General features: G+C 34.7%; 1 protein-coding gene across 1 annotated transcript; it reads right to left on the reverse strand.

Moving 5' to 3' along the window:
* Positions 1-4678: 4678 nt before the first annotated feature.
* Positions 4679-5749, reverse strand: LOC132628804 (uncharacterized). The gene has a single exon (XM_060344568.1). The coding sequence runs from the start codon at positions 5747-5749 to the stop codon at positions 4679-4681; it is 1071 nt and encodes a 356-aa protein (XP_060200551.1).
* Positions 5750-18135: the final 12386 nt, after the last annotated feature.

Here is an 18135-nt window from a genome sequence, read left to right on the forward strand (position 1 = left end):
ATAGGCATGAGAGGTATTTATTTATAGAAGGTAAGCTTTGTGTCTCTAATAGTTCTTTAAGAGGATTACTTGTGCAAAGACATTGATGTGGCATGATTTTACGCCACAATCGATGCTTTTCGGCTATAAGTTTTACTTGTTTTTAAGCAAGTCTATGTGATTTTACATAGTTTTTGTCATGTTTCAGGTAATACGGGGTTCCTAGAGCCTAAGTGTGGAAAACAAGCAAAAAAAGAGCAAAAAAGCTGCAAAACTGGAAACAACTGGAGGTTCTGGAAAATTTCGTGGAAAATTACTCTGCGCGTTCGCGCCCACGCGCGTTATTAAGTCTGCGCGTTCGCTCTGGAAGCTCACGCGTTCGCGCTGAAGAACGGACGTGATTCCACGCGTTCGCGCAGAATACTGGCGCGTTCGCGTAGAAGGATTTTCTGCCCAGTTCTATCAGAACTTGGGCTTTGACGATTTCTGCCATTCCAGTTCCTATAAAAAGCCAACTAGGGTTTTCTAAACACATCTTTGGCATAACACATAAACTTGGAGGCTAGGGTTTCATCACCAACACCATTGGAGGAGAAGATTGGAAGCACTTTAATGAGATATTTCTTAATCCTTTCTTCAATTCCTTGTTTTGTATTGAATATTTATGTGTGTAGTATTTCATTTCAATACTTGAACCTTGTTTATGGAAGTATACATTGTTTAAGTTTGGATATAATCTCTTGTTTTGCTTATGTGTTGAATGATTTTATTCCTAATGAAGTGGGTTATTGTTTCTTTAATTAATCTCATTTTGAATGATTCTTAAGGGAGTAGCTAACCCTAAGACTTGCCCATTTATTTCGATTTAAACTTGGAAGAGGCAAACTCGGGATTGGGAAAGATTAATTAACAAGAATTTGGGGCGTTAACCCTCATCTAATGGAAAACGACCTAGGGATAGGCGACACCACTTGTAGCCATATTCGGGTGTTCTTAATGCTCCTAATTTCTTTAGGGATATTCAATTAGGTAGTCTAATTAGTCTTCGGAAGAAGCTAATTTAGAGTCATTATCCGAGGCTAAGTAATATAAACTCACCATTATTATTTGTAAATCATGAAGTTGATTGGATCGTTACTTGAGCGTAGTTTCCCTTGTATCCATGCTTGTGGCCATTGATCATTTTACTTGCTTTCTAGGCTAGTTTACATTTTTGCATTAGTTATACTTTTCTCCAAAAACCAAAATATTATCTATTGTTTGGCATAGCTATTATTGGTGATAATTCCTACTTTTCCTAATCGCCTATATTGTTCTCTGTGGGATTCGACCCCGACTCATAGTTGGGTAAATTATATTTGCATACGACCGTGCTCATTCTAATTAATAGGGTGGATTTGGACGTTATCAGACATCTTGCATGAATATTTCTTGGCCACACATGCAGAGAGATGTGGTAAGAGTGTGTTCTAATTGCATTTCATGTAAACAAGAAAAGTTTAGAGTCATGCCTCATGGTTTATATACTCCTTTGTCCCTACCTAGTACACCTTGGGTTGATTTGTCTATGGATTTGTTTTGGGATTTCCTAGATCAAAAAGAGGTATGGACTCTATTTTTGTGGTAATGGATAGCTTTTCAAAGGCGCATTTCACACCGTGCAATAAAACTGATGATGCTTCAAATGTTACCAATTTATTCTTCAAGAATCTACTACGTTTGCATGGGGTACCTAGAAACATTGTGAGTGATAGAGATGTGAGGTTTCTTAGCCACTTTTGGAGAGTTTTGTGGGATAAGTTAGGGACTAAATTGTTGTTTTCTACTACTTGTCATCCACAAACTGATGGGAAAACTAAGGTGGTTAATAGAAAATTAGGATCCTTGTTGCGTGCTATGATTAAGAGCAATTTGAAATCATGGGAAGAATGCATACCTTTTTTTTTAATTTCTTATAATCGTGTTGTTCACACCTCTACTGGTTTCTCACCTTTTGAAATAGTGTATAGGTTTAATCCTTTAACTCCAATGGATTAAATTTCTCTACCTATTAGTGAGATAGTTAGCAATGATTGAAAGCAGAAAGCTGAATTGGTACAGAAGATCCATGAACAAGCACGTTAGCAAATTGAAAAGAAAAATGAGAAATATGCATCTAAGGCCAACAAGGTAAGAAAACGAGTGGTCTTCGAACCAGGAGAGTTGGTTTGGGTGCATATAAGAAAGGAAAGATTTCCAACAAAAAGAAAAACCAAACCGCATCCTCGCGGTGAAGGGCCATTCGAAGTTCTAGAGAGAATCAATGACAACGATTACAAGCTTGACTTACCCGGTGAGTTTCAAGTTAGTGCAACTTTTAACATTTCTGATCTATCTTCTTTTGATGTAGGTGTTGATTCGAGGACGAATTCTTTTGAAGAGATGAGAGATGATGTGAGCATGGCTGACCAAGACTCTCTTCAAGAACAACAAATACCAAGTGGTCCAACAACATGAGCTCATGCTAGAAGGATTCAAGAAGAATACAAGACTTGACAAATAAGCTCGTGGGACAAGGACTAGAAGCCCACAAAGTAGATCTAGAGAAGGACTTGAAGATGGTCCACATGACATTAATACTCCCAAGTGAAGACCATGATTGAGAGGTTATTTTTGGGTGTGCAGAAAAGACCAGCCACTTATTAGTGATTTTCAGCTTGTTGAGCTAATGGGCCAAAGCCCATCTGAAAGTTACCGTTGTAGAAAGCCCACGCGGAAGCCCACTTCAGGACCAACTGTTAGAGATAAGAAAGTTACCGTTGTAGAAAGCAAAATGTTTTTGAGAAGAGGATACTATATAAGCAGCCTTGGCAAACCAAGTTAGAGCTTCAATGAAAAAACCTACAGGCATGTGATTACTTACAAGTAATATAATGACAATAAAAAATCAAAACATGGTTAGCAAATAAGTGTAGAATCAAATCATGTTTGTCAGGAATGTTCTAAGAAAATGAATATAACTAAAAATAGTATTTTTAAATAAAAATTTTACTATAATTACAAGATATTTATAGACGCGCAAGACACGTGTATAGTGACCCGTAATATAATAAAAAGGCAAAATAAAGTGAAAAATAAGTAATTTAAAGAGACAAAATAGCAATTCTACGTGTCAAAATTAGGACGCATAAAATCTAAGTTATTAAAGAGAAAGTACATACTTCTAATTACTTAATTATATTATATCATAACAGATATGGTGGTATAGGGCCGCCCAAAGCCCTTATGAATGTTGTGTGCCTTCATTGAGTAAATTAAAATATGAGTGAGTTTATTGTTCAGTTGGTGAATAAAATGCTCGTTAAATGTTTGTAACAACCCTTTAATTTGGATTATAGCATGGATATATCTACACCTATGGCTTGAGCAGTAGCAGTAAATTAGAATTATTCATTATGTATCAGTCATTTCATCTACTAGATGTATAATATATTTTGCCTTTCTACTGTATATATTTTTTACAAGAATAAATGGAGTTAAAAAGAGTAAAATAAGAAACCAAAAACATAAATTCAATAGAACGTAGGTGGCAAAACAATTTGAATTAAAAGAAAATAAAAGATAAACATGCAGAAAGACACTTTATGAAATATTTGTCAAGCTGTAATTGACCACTTATCTTTATATAAGCAACCAATTTCCTACCTCCCTCCTTCCTTTTGAAGAAAATGGAAAATCAAAAACTGCCACTCCCGGGAACCCCAGTAAGTCAGAAAGGATGGGCTCTATTAAACCATGGTTTACTTAAACTCACTTAATTGCAATAAATCATTAATTTTTTTCACAAAGGAAAAGTTACTCAATTTTACATAAGTATCATGAAAGTCATTAAACTATTTATTGTAACAAAAATTACTCACTAAGCTAATTTTTGTAACCACAAAATTACCCAGCTTTTCCTAAGCATCACAAAAAGTTATTAGGAGGAAACAAAGATGACATTTTATATGATAATTAGGTAAAGTTAAATGACTTTTTTGTTACAAGAAAATTACTTAGTGACTTAATATTATATCACAAAATATAATTTAATAACTCTGATTTGTAATAAAATAAAAGTCAAGTTACCATATCTACAAATCAACCTCATTTTTTTTAGTTATTTTAGGTTCTTGAAAAATATAATACTAACAGCTATCCTTTTAGTTTTTCTCAGGAAGCAGCATTAAAATCTTTGACCCAATTTCTTGAGAAAAATCGTGAGCATGCATTCCAGGTTGAGTGTCCAACACCCATAAAGTATCCCCATTCTTTTTTTTTTTTGGAACTGACCATATCTCATTGCCACTTAAAGGAGAGTACATTTGAAGAAGGAGGACTAGACCATGCCTTCTTGAAGAGATCTGTACAAATTTGGAGCAAAAATATGCACATCGGTGGCAACATAGGAAAAATTCAGGGTGGTTCAAAATAAATCAATCCCAGCTTTTTTTTTTATTTTTATTCTAAAAGAAGGGAATTGCAATCTATCTATGTTCAAAAGTCATCTAATTTGTCTTGGCATAGAGTTTGGATCAGTAGAGACTCTAGTTACCTCAGTGTCATGGCTCATGGAAGCAAGCTTCTCCGCCACTTTGTTGGCCTCTCTAAAGCAATGCTTAACAATTACATCATGCCTTAGAACCAGTTTCCTGATTTCTTCAACTGTTTCCTTTATCCTCTATCGTGTGACCAAACTTTCTGAAATGCAGTTTCGAAGAAGTAGGGAATCAGTCTCCGCAATAATGAGATTGTATCCATTGTCGATGCACCACTTGAGACCAAAAAGAAAAGCATTTGCCTCGGCAGTGTTGCTAGTGCCAATTCCCAGCGGAAGAATAAAAGACATTATAAAATTTCCCATCGAATCTCTAACCACCCCACCTCCTCCACTTGAGCTACCAACACACGATCCATCTAAATTCATCTTTACAAAAAGAAGAGGTGGTTTGATCCATTTGATAGCCACAGAGAAAGTGTCAACTAGTTTAGGTTCCATAAGTTTGAGGAGATTATTCCAATTATTTGGGATTTCCAGATTTGCAAAGGTTCTCTTGGACAACTGGTAGATGTTGAAGAAGATAAGGGAGATAGATCTGATGGTTGAGGGCTTTTCTTCTTCATATCTAGAATTGCACCTTGATCCCCAAAGTTCCCACATTATGATAGGTGGGAGAATCTTCAGAATGTAAGGCGCTATATGATTTTTTGTTGTGCAATTCCAGCATCTGTGTAGCAAATCCCTGAGGTTTGAATTTCTGGTGTTGATTCCCATCCTTCCTGCAAAGAAGCTCCATACCAATTGTGCAAAATTCCCATTGCAGAAGAGATGTTCAGCTGTCTCTATTCCTGGAATCATGTCTGTACCAATACAACAAAAACATTTAGAAACAAAGGTAATTTTGAATTTCTTGGCTACTTTATCATCAGTTGGAAGCCTATAGTGAATTTCCCTCCAAGCGATACAAGACATTTTGTAGGGGACATCTTTGTGCCATAATCTTGAATCAATAGGGGCTATTGGTTTCTTATGTCTGAGAAGGTTCCAAGATGAAGAGACTAAGAAATTTCCTGTCTCAGCAGGTGTCCAGTACGGGGTATCCTCAGTGTTGTGGTCTAGGCTAATGTAGAAATTGTTGATGATTTCTTTGATCTGATCACTGGGGTATGGAACTAGAACTGTCCAATCCCATTGACCTAGTTTGAACACCTCATTGATAGGAATTAGCTGTTGAATATTGATATCCTCCATCAAATCACATAGAGGACCTTGCTTGGTCCAGTTTTCAAACCAAAAGCTGATATTCCCTTGTCTAACTTTCCACCAAATTTTAAGTTATCCAAGATATACAGTGATAGTTTCCTCCTTCCTCATTACCAGTCCAATAAAATCTTGTCAAGTATGTTTCAATCAACTCAAATATGCCTTTTGGGGGATGGACAGCTGCAAGAGTATGCACATTGAGGGCTAGTAACACATGTCTAATAAGAGTTGCTCTGCCTCCTGAAGAGAGGAATTTAAGTTGCCACCCTCTAATCTTATTTATAACCTTGTTGATCATTTCTGGAAAAATATCCAATGTTTTTCTTCCTGTATATATTGGACATCCCAAGTATTTGATGGGAAAGTGCTCATATCTCATGTTCAAAAAATTTCCAACTCTTCTGATGATACTAAGGGTAGTGTTAGGGGCTATAGTGAACGAGCATTTGTTTTTGTTGATGAGTTGCCCTGACACTCTTTCATAGTTTGCCAGAGTTTTGAGAATGGTATGCAAGGTGGCTTTTCTTCCACTACTGAATATGATCGTGTCATCTGCAAAGGAAAGATGATTAATTTGTGATCCTGGATTGTTCATGAAAAAACTATTAAACGAAGGAACTCTATGCAGTGCATTAAGCAGTTTTTAGAGCAATTCAGCAGATAGAACAAATAAGCTAAGGGAAAGAGGTTCTCCCTGTCTGAGCCCTTTTCCTGATTTAAAGAAGCCATGTCTGCTACCGTTTACCAATAGAGTATACCAATTATTGGAGATGTACCTGTATATAAGATCAATCCAAGTCTCAGCAAAGCCAAATTTTCTCAAAATAAAACATAGGAAAGGCCAAGAAACTCTATCATAAGCTTTAGACATATCTAACTTGATAACAACATTACCACCAGTGTTAGTTTTGCTAATACCATTGACAATTTCTTGAGTTAACAAGATGTTTTCAGTAATGTCCCTGCCCTTAACAAATCCACTTTGATTATGACTAATAATTCTAGGAAGGATTGTGGATAGTCTAGAATTAATTGGTTTAGCAAAAATCTTACTGGATGTGTTACAGAGGCTAATAGGTCTGATGTCAAAAAAATCTTGGGGAGAATTAATCTTAAGGAGCATAACTAAACAAGTATGAGAGAACAATTTAGGAACGATAGCACCTTGGAAAAATGCAATGACTGCAGCATGAATGTCCTCAGCAATAATAGGCTATGTTGATTGGTAAAACTTTCCACTTAAGCCATCTGGGCCTGGGGCACTGTCAGGATCAATGGAGAAAACAGTATCTTTGACTTCTTGGAGACTAGGCAGTGTAGTGAGTGCTCTATTGTCCTCACAAGCAACAACCCTCTCCATCACATTAAGTACTAAACTGTCTTCCTCAATGTCTTCAGCTTTGAAAAGGTTGGAGAAAAAAATTACAGCAGCCTCAGCAACCTGTATAGTCCCTTCTACCCAATTGCCATCTTGATCTTTGATTTTTTGAATGGAAAGTCTTTTTCTCTTATCCTTAATCACACTATGGAGGAAGGCCGAGTTAGTGTCTCCCTCCTCCAGCCACTTCACCCTAGCCTTTTGACTCAAAACTTTCTCCTGAAGTTTCAAATATCTAGTGAAATCAGATTTGGCTTTAGAAAGATTCATCCTGTTCTCAGGTGTGTTGTTGTTGATTGAAGTTACTTCTAAGTCCCTTATCAGAACTTCAAGCCTTTTAGGCTCTTCATAAAAGTCCCCAAAGATTGTTCTGGACCAAGAACTAAGAGTTTTACCAACACTCTTGAGTTTTTGGTGAAGGATTTGTAAAAGGTTGCCCTCTTGAGTCTGAGACCAGGCTTCTTGGACAACTGTCAAGTACTCCTCATGCTCAGCCCAAATATTGAGAAACCTGAAATATTTGATATGGTTAGAATTTTCAGGAATACATTTAATTAAAAGAGGAGCATGGTCAGAACAAGTTTTAGAAAGATGAGTGATTGTGGTTCAATTAAATTTATCAAACCAGTGACTGTTGTAGGTGAGCCTGTCAAGCCTTTTCCAAATGGTGTTTGGAGGGTCTCTATTGTCACTCCAAGTAAATTTAGCACCTAGGCACCCTCCATCTTGAAGATCACACTCATCTAGACAAGCAGTGAAGTCTAGACTCTCCTCCATTCTGTAAGAAACACCTCCAATTTTTTCATCAGGACTAGAAATAACATTGAAGTCTCCCACCACTCCCCAAGGTCCTGTTATTCTGCTAGATATATCCCTTAGATCATCCCAAAGAGGGATTCTAAGTTGCTCATCACATTTTGCATAGATAACTGAGAGGTGAAAGTCCACTAGTTCATCTGTATGCGAGATATGAACCAACACATGTTGCTCCTTGTCTTCAATAATATCCAACTGGTAGCCAATGGACCAGAAAATCCAGATCTTATTGGAACAGTTGTTGAAACACTGGGGGTAACCAAGTTTTCTTTTGAACTTTTCAATTTTCCTAGAGTTCACCATAGGTTCTTGGATAAACATGTAAGGAAACTTGTGTTGATTTTTTTAGAGTTTTGAGCCTTTCAATAGATCCTTGGGACCCTATCCATCTAATATTCCATGATAGTGTATTAATCATGGACACTATTGGAGGAAAAAGCCTTTTGAGAGTTGGGATCCAACTCCTTTGAACTGAGAAATTCATTCTCATGAATTTGATGCACATTGATGCCTCTAGGAGAGAGGTTGTTGAAATAAGCAACATTTTGCTGGACAAGTTTAGAATTTCCAGCTTTGGTACAAGTCAAAGAGGGCCTATTTCCTCTGATTTGTTCATCATCAGAGACTGAAGGCTCATATTTCTCATCAGCATTAACCATGTGGCCGGAGGTCTTCCTCACAATCTTTATATGCAGTATCTTCTTGCTCTTCCCTGTTATTCATCAACATAGGAACACATTGATCTATACCCAGAGGTAGGCATGAATTAGTACCCTGTATTGGATATTCTTTCTCCTTAGCCTTCCTTCTAGCTATCATGATATCCAAGTTAGGATGTAGCCTAAAGAGAGGAGGAATAGAAGAGATCCTGAGTTGTTTCTCCTCAAGGCTCATCTCTTCAGTTCCCAAAATCACTTCAAGCGGTATTGCAACAGTAGAGATAAATTTCTTTCTTTTGTTGGTCACCTTCTTGCCAGAATCCTGAACCTTTACCAAAGGAATGTCTAGGTTGTGGGTTTGTACAGGTGTATCTGGATAACTAATCACACTGTTTTGTTTCTGTTTCCTCATGTTATTTTTGATATTCTGCAGTTTCTGCTCTTTTTTTTTTTCCTTTCTTACCTCTAATTTTTTCCACTTTTGGCATGAGATCTCAGGGTGATGCTTCTTTCATACACTATTTGTTGTTTTTCTGGTTCCCTAATAGTGATAGTAGTTTCTATGTTATCCTCTCCCACGGCAGGACAACTTGCTTGAGTAGTCTTATCCTTCACATTGGTGTTGATGTTGTTCTGGTTTTGCACTGTTCTTGGGTTAGAGTTGTTGTTCCTGGATTGAGGTGACTGATTTGTTTCCACTAAGGGATTATTCTTGAAAGAGCTTTTACCCCTTTTCCTTACCACTGTTTTCCAGTCATCTTCAACATTTTGCTCATTAGTATCCATATTGCTATTCTGGGTATTAAATTCCTTCTCTGCATTGGAAGTATTAGAAGTGGTTCCCATGTCAATATTTTGTTGATTTCCTTGAGACTTGAATAGCCCCCTCCCCCCCTCATTCTTATTCGTCAACTCGGGATGGAGTCTTCTACATTTTTCATCTGAATGCCCCTTCATATTACAGTGGAAACAAAAGGGTGGGATAGCCTCATATTCCACTCTTTGGGAAATAAGCTCAGTAATGTCATCCTCATTTGTAATCTCAAGTAGCACTTCATTGACTAAAGGTTTGGTCAAGTCTATTTCCACTCTAACTTTAGCAGTGACAGGCCTCGTTTTAGCTAGAGTAGCTTTGTCAAGTAGAAGAGAAATGCCTATCGGCTCCACAATCCTACATATCGCATCCCATTCATAATAATGCCACAACAAATCCGGCAAGTTATCCAAACCGGAGCCGTGGTATTTTCAGCATTTGGTTTGAACTTAGTGGACCATTTTTGAATTTTCATTATGTTCAGGCCACCTAGATGAATAAAGTTCCTAGACATAACATTGAGATGCTCTTCAAAGTCATCAAAGTCCAAAAACACATGATTCATATCAAAAGCACCAATTTTTATAGTTCCTCTGCTTGGGATAATTTTAGCAAATTCCCTTCGAATAATGTCAATCGATGGTCTGATATGAGTGAACTTACCGATTATGGTCCATTTGCATGTTTGGGCCAGTAACTGATTCTCCTCATTAGAGAAATCCACGACTGGTTTCCCGTTGAGCATTTCGTGTGACCTTGGAGGGAGACGAACCCTAGACCTTCGAGTGGATCGATTCCCAGCGGCATTTGCATAGGATGATTTTGAAGGTTCCGGTTCTTTGCTAGGAACTTGAGAAGGAGGAGGGGGTAAGAGCATTTGTTCAGAGATTTGTATTTGGGGGAAAAGAATCTATAGGATTTGCTAGAGAAAGTGGGGGGAAAAGGTCGATGGGGGTGAGAAATTGGGGATTCTGGGAGGGAACCCTTTGACTGATAATCGGCGGCGGGTCACCGTGGACCTCCCGGTCCACGGTGAGAAACATACGCCCACTGGTGAGCCTAACGGCTAGTAATTAACAGTACTATGTAAGAGAGAGAAAGTAAGAGAGAAGCAGGAGCTTTTTCAATCGGTCTAAAAGATTATAAAGTATCCTCATTCACACAGGAAAACAATTGAAGTTTGTACAAATGAAAAAAGTTTGATGATCAATAATTTTAGATTTTGTACACCGCCAAAACTCCTGAATTTTGGATGAAGAGAGCTCATTGAAAATTGAGTATACAAGATGTGACTATTATAAATAATAGATTTAAGATTTTAAGCAGTGTTATCCGACAAAAAAGAAAAAGAAGACTTTACAAAATACATGTTGCTTTTTATACTCTTTAAGAGGATAAGTTTAACATTTGTGGTAATTAAAAACCCGACTTCACGTTTTTTTGGCTTGTATCTTTTTTTTTGTTTTTGTTTTTTTTGTTTTTGGCGTAACTACTAGTATTATCTTCTTTTGTCACTTCTTCTTTTATGAGCTTTTAACAAGAATGACATTGGGCTACACTTTGATACATTTCATTCACTGCCTAAGGATGCCAAGGGGCCCTACCAGTTGGATAAATGTCAATTAACTAGCATTAGAATAAGATATGATAAGGCTAACTTTTTTGTTAGTTGAATAAATTGCCTTTAGAGTAAAATCCCTTTTATATTAGTCCTACTCTACTTTTGTTGTTGGCTGGATTGGTTATCCAGTCAATTGTTGTATTCCGAAGTCAGGCAAAGCCTTCCTCTGTAACTTTTTGCAGGAAAATAGCATCACTACCCTCTGGTAGTTTACCCAAAAAAAAAAAAAAAAAAGGAAAAAAAAAAAAGAGAGAAACAATATTGATCAGTATTCTTTGGACACAATTTATGACCGATGGATTGACAAAAAATTGAAACAATTACTCTTGGACATGATTTTTGCCCAAAGCAATAAAAGCACAGGAATGCCATTTTTTATAGGTAACAGGAGAAAACTTGTGAATTTGGTCTACAAGTTTTTGCCAAATATTAATTCTAGTCCTTGTAAACACATCTAATTTGATTTTCAATTCGCAGAATTATTTTTTTTGGATCTTCAACTAATTATTTTCACCTTGTTTTGACCTTTACTATATTACTAATCACCATGTACATAACTTGCATGTATATCCTTGTCTGTTATTACAGAATTTGTATCTAAAAGTACTAAATTTTTGACCGTGTACACATAATTAATTATTAAAACATTTGCTTGTGTTATCAGATAAAAAAATAAAGTATACAAAAAGTTGCCTATAGCCATTCTACTCTTAAGAGTATAGCTATTGTCTGCCCTTTAAGACAGACAAAAATGGTGGCAATTAACATTAAGACCTAACATCTTCATTTTTTATTTTTTTTTAGCATCTTTGCTGGTTTTGTCTTTGGGGCAGCTATTTCTATCCTCTTTCTTATGAACTGTTAGCAAGAAATTGCATTACTCTTTGACATAATTTATGACTGAAAGGAACAAAAGGAACGCCATGCTCGATATGTGTGACAAAATAAAATTGTAAAATTGTGAATTTGGATTATTGATTCATAGAATTGCTATTTTGGCTCTTCAAATTATTCTTATGTTTTCCACTTTGTATATTTTTCCTTTTTATTATATTATATTTCTAGTCACTAGGCACGAGCCTTGCACGCGTATCTCTCTTGTCAATTATAAAAACATTTGTATCTAAAATACAATTTTTTTATTTATATCCACGTTCCCTGACAAACATGTTTGCTTCGATAACTTATTCGTCAATAACTTGTAGACCAAATTCACAATTTTCCTCCTGCTAACTAAATAAAATGTCATTCCTGCATACTTTTACACTAAAGGGAATAAAACAAGAAATATCCTAAGAAATAAAGATCTTCCTATTGATACTAGCACTAGTGGGACTGGTTCCCGGGCAAAAGGAATTACACTAAATCTTGGCAATGGCACTCCAACAAGCTCGGCAGGGAGAGAAAGAAGATAAGGAGAACAAGAAGTATGACAGAAAGGGTATGAAATAGGTTGCTTGTAGCGATTTCGATTGCTTATTTGGTTGGGATTACCAGCCGGACCAAAGAAGAGGATAAAAAGAAGAGTTTCCTCCAACGGCTACATGCTAATTAAGAGAAGAAAAAGTAGGCATGCTAAGTACATTTTGATGGCATTGAGTTCGAAAATAGCCTATCAAAAAAAAGATGAAATAGCAAGTGCTTGAGAAGAAAAGAATCCCTTTATTGCTTTGGATCATAAATTATGTCCAAGAGTAATACAATGCTTTATATTGCTAAAAGTTCATAAGTGAAGAAGATAGAAGTAGTTGCGTCAAAGATAAAACAGAAAAGAAGCTAAAAGAAAGGTGAAGAGGTTGCGTCCCACTTCAATTGCACACGCGTGTGAGCTTGATTCTTTTCATTTGCCAAACATGTGCAGATATTCTTTTTATCTTTTAAGTGATGGTAAAATTTGAACTAAGAACCTGTGCCAACTCTGATAACATGAAATATTCTCCCATCTAATCGACGAATCAGAGTCCAAATAGAAGCCATGACAAAAATGACCCTAAATGTATAATAAAGGAAGAAAATAACTCATAATATATATGAGATGAAGTTGAAGTTTTTGAAGAAAAATAACTCTAATATTAGATGGAGTTCAATCTCTGTCAATTCCTTCGGTCATAAATCGTCTCCAAAGAGTAATTCAGTGTTGTTGTTTTTTTTTTTTGTTAAAAACTCATAAAAAAGGAAGTGACCAAAGAAGAGGATAGAACTAGTAGCACCAACGACAATTGAACAAAGAAAAAAGCTAATTAATAAAGAAAATGTGAAGAAGTTGGTTCTTAATGACAAATCTTATTTTGTTCTCTTAAGAATTGCCTGTAACATCTACTTTCACATATAATTGTATCAAAATTGACGTGCTATTTAGAAGGAGTATATTTTTGGCTTTCTTTTGCCAATATATCATTTTTTTTTCATTCCACCTAAGCAATTAAAGGAAACGGATATGGATTGACCTTTGTATTTCACATAACATTAGCATTAAAACAAATAATTCGACAACTCACGTACAAGTTTGATGATATACCTTAGGTAATTGACAAACGAGAATCATGCTAGGTGTGCTTACTGACAAGTACTATAATGACAGTAAAAAGTCAAGACATTGTTAAAAATAAGTTATAGAAGCAAATCATGTTTATCTTTTCTAAGAATGTGGATATAATTAAAAGTTTAGTATTTTTAGATACAAATTTTGTTATAATTACCAAGAGAGATACACGTGCAAGACATGTGCCTAGTGAATAGCAATGTAATGAAAAGGAAAAATAAGGTGGAAATATTTAAGTAATTCAAAGTGCGAAAATAGCAATACTATGAGTCAAAATTTATATTCATCCCTTAAGTTGTTAAGGAAAAACATATATTTTATTACTTAATTATATTATGTGTAAACAAATATAATGGTAGGGATGCAGGAGCCCATATGAATGTTTAGTGATTTCATTGAGTAAATTTACGGTTCAGTTGGTTCATAGAATGCTCATTAAGTATTTTAATAATCCTTTAATTTTGGATTATGATATGCATATATAGACCTATGGCTTGAGTAGCTAAAAGTTGAACCTTTTTATGTAACCTCTATTCTATATCACTCATTTCATTATAGTATATGATATGTCCTGCATGCCTCTTCACTGTATATATTTTTCACAAAAAAAAAAAAAAAACAATGGAGTAAACTAAAAGGGGAAAGAAGAAACCAAAAATTCATGACCAACGGAATACAGTTGGCAAAACTATTTAAATTAAAAGAAAAACAAGCAGAGAAACACGTTATCAAGTATTTGTCAAGCACTAATTAACCACTTATCTTTATATAAGCAACCAATTTTCTTTCACTAAGCCAAGCCAACACCATAACCTTTCCTTAAGCAAAACAAATATTTCTCTCTCTCTCTCTAGTTTTATATAATAAAAGTGAAACTCATAGAAAAACAAGCAGAGAAACACGTTATCAAGTATTTGTCAAGCACTAATTAACCACTTATCTTTATATAAGCAACCAATTTTCTTTCACTAAGCCAAGCCAACACCATAACCTTTCCTTAAGCAAACAAATATTTCCCTCTCTCTCTCTATAGTTTTATATAATAAAAGTGAAACTCATAGAAAAAAGTACAAGTAAGTGGGGCTATTGGCCTAAGCCTTACCTTACTAATCCTATTGAGGCGTAAAAAACCTCAACTAATTAACATGCATGTAAAAAATAAGAAGAAGATAACTAAATATTCGATGATCATCATAGAGTTTATATAACATTCTCTATGATCATACTTACATACTGAAAAATTAAAATAGGTAATAATGTAGAGCCAGAACCTTGTTCCTTTGAATCTTCAAAGATATGTATCTTGATAAAAAATTGTTTCTTCACTGTCTTCTTCCTCCAATCGCTCTAAAATCTCTTGATAATTCATCAATTCTTCTTGGATCTATTGGACCTTGTTGATGTAGTTAAACCTTGTCTCCTTCTGTTTTTCCGCTCTCATTGGTAGTTCCCTTAAAACAACCTCCTCAGATACTTTACCATCCCAACTATGCTCTCTTCCATGGGTCTTCTTTGTCTTGAATCCACTTCTTTGTTGCATAGGTGAAAGATCTTCATCCCTAGCCACCTCAGAAAATCATTCATCCAATACCTCATTCTCATCTTTTTCATCAAATATGTCAATGCCCAAATCACCACCAAAAAACTTCCAATGGATCTTCCACTAAAGCTCTTGACTCATACCTCTTGGTCACTATTTCAATATGCTTCCTTTTAGTAGGATTCATAGCTTCAAAAGTGCACTCGTTTGAGCCACAAGTTGCCCAACGGCTAGAGATGGAAGAACAATGGCACGGATTGGCACAAATGCGGGGGCTACTGGACTCAACTTGCTGGGCATTAGAGGGGATGAGACCCGCCCCTAATCCCCCCATGTCTACCCAACTCTTCACACTCATACCACCTTTTTGGCCACTCTTAACGTCAAAATTGTTGGCTGAGCGCACTAGAGTTGAGGCCACCATTGTGCCCATATTTTGTTTATTATCCATAGAGATTAGTAGCTGTCCAGAGTCATCTTGCTTCTCACCAAACGACTCCATAGATTGTGTTGGCACCTCCTACGCCGAAGCGTTCAAAGTATCCATTAAAGGCTTCAAAATAGGGAGGAGACAAACTAAATGTAACACCTCGTACCTTGGCGTTAGGATGTGTCGTAGTAAATCCATATGAGTTTGAGCGGATTAAATCATTCATGAGGTTATAGAGGGTTTATGATAGTGTTATTGTAAGACCCCGTAAGTTTTACAACATTGAAACTGTTATATATTTCCTTGATATGGTATTTTCTTTTAAGTGAAACACTTTTTGTAGAAATTTGATAAATATGATTTTAGCTAGTTTTTGTTATAACTACTTTTCTGATACGCCGTAAATTATTTATGCATGACATGAGAAAGTTTATAAATATGATTTTATTTGCTATAAGAATAGAAATTATTTTCTCATAAGAAAGTTCTCTTTTTCCATTTTGAGAATTAATGTACAAAAATTTGTACTTTTGATATTAGGTTGTAAATGAATAATATTTACCCATTTTGTATACAAATTATATTATCCATATTGCTGAGTACACAAGTTTTAACTTTTAATTATATAATTATACTACCATTAGTGATGGGTCAACTTATTTATTTATTACTATTTTATTAGCAACTAGTACTTGTACCCGCGCAATGCGCGGTTAATATTAAAGAATATTAGTAATTGCAAATTAGATTATAATGCTTTAAGAAAATCTCAATTATCATCTTGTTATTACATTAACTATTGACATTGTCAAAATATGTTAAACGACATTTTATTTATTTGCCATTTGGTTTGACACCCTTGCCGCCACAGTCACACACTTTTACATACTTCCACAAATTTAGGACCCGTTTGACCATGAGAATTTTCACTTTTTTTTGATTTTTTTTTTACATTATTTGGAAATTAGCGTTTGGCCATGGAAATTCCAAATACAACTTAAAATTATTTGTAATTTGAAAAACACCTAAAATCTTGTTTTCACTTTTACTACATTCAAACAACCAAATATTCTTGGCAAAAACTATAACCAAACACAATTCCATCTTCAACTCTAACTTCAAAATTTCAAAAAAAAAAAAAAAGTGAAAAATATTTGATTTTCATGGCCAAACGCCTATTTAATATAAATATTAAGTAATTTTCTCTCTCATTGTATTATAGATTCTCCCTCTTTCAAGCTTCCACCATGCCCAAGGCTGAAAAATTTACATGGTTTTTTTTAAAAAAATTTGTCATCTCACTTTCTCCAAAGAGATTTTCTATTTGAGATTTTTAATTTGTTAGACAGTTCTCATCTTTCTCCTTTTTCTTATTTTTTTATTTTAATTCTTAGTTTTTCTTTTTAATAACAATAATATGGCATACACAAGTTAACCACCTAAACTGCCTATTATCGAAAAGTTGTGAAAAAAAGAAAAGAAAAGGGACGATATGCATGTAAACAAAGCATTAAATGGAACTAAAGAAACTAAAGCATTAAGAATTACCCATCTTCACCATATAAAGAAACTAAAGCATTAAACATATCTAAATAAACAACATTCAGTTCTTTTATCTTTAGCAAATGTTCAAATTAGGTTTCAATAATAATATCTTCGTCACATTTAGAAAGTCCAAAATCTTCGACCACCAAAACAGCTTCAATGATCGCACTTCTCTTTTTTACTTTTGGGCCAAACTTTATGACTGCTTATGCATTAAAAAACAAACCTATCTCAGCACTCGCAACCAAACAATTGGGGTTTTATTATTTACTAGTATTGTAACCCGCGCGATGCGCGAACACGTACAAAAATATTAAAATCATATCAAATTTAATTTGACATACTTGAGGATATTAGGTAATATTGCTTTTAGAAAATTAAGGATGTCTTCTCTGTTTTTATTCCAATATATTTGGTAAAAAAGGTTCTATGATGTCATACTTTTTTCTAAATGTAATATTGAATATAAAGTTCTTGATATTTTATTATAATAAATATTTTTTTTCTTTGTTGGAACAGATTCTTTTCCTATCTTTTCATTCTCAAAACAAAAAGATTGAGTAACAGTTGTGTTGAATTACAGGTGTTTATGAAAACTATTATGTTGTAGACAAAATAAATATTGTTCAAAAAAATTTCTCATTATTCTAGAAAATACAGTTTTATTTTTATGAAACAAAAAACCTTTCTTACCCATAAATAACATGTTTTTGCTTTGCTAATCTCTATTCTGAAAATGTGTTGGATCCTCAGCTAAGATCTATTTGAATATTTGTGATTGAAATTCAAAAAATAATCATACTCTATTAAAAAAATATCTTTCAATTCAGATTAACAAATAACCACACTTAATTTAAAAAATTACTCAATTATAAATATAGTACCGATTAATATTGTTCAAAATTTGGTATTTAAATTTTTAATAACTTGTCACTTTATTTAATATTCTTCTCCACAGCTCTCCTTCTATAATATAGATTTTAAAGATTGATTATGCTTTATGTTTTTTTTTTTGGCTTTATATTTGTT

This window comes from Lycium barbarum, chromosome 2 (genome assembly GCF_019175385.1).
Source record: "Lycium barbarum isolate Lr01 chromosome 2, ASM1917538v2, whole genome shotgun sequence".
NCBI lineage: Eukaryota > Viridiplantae > Streptophyta > Magnoliopsida > Solanales > Solanaceae > Lycium > Lycium barbarum.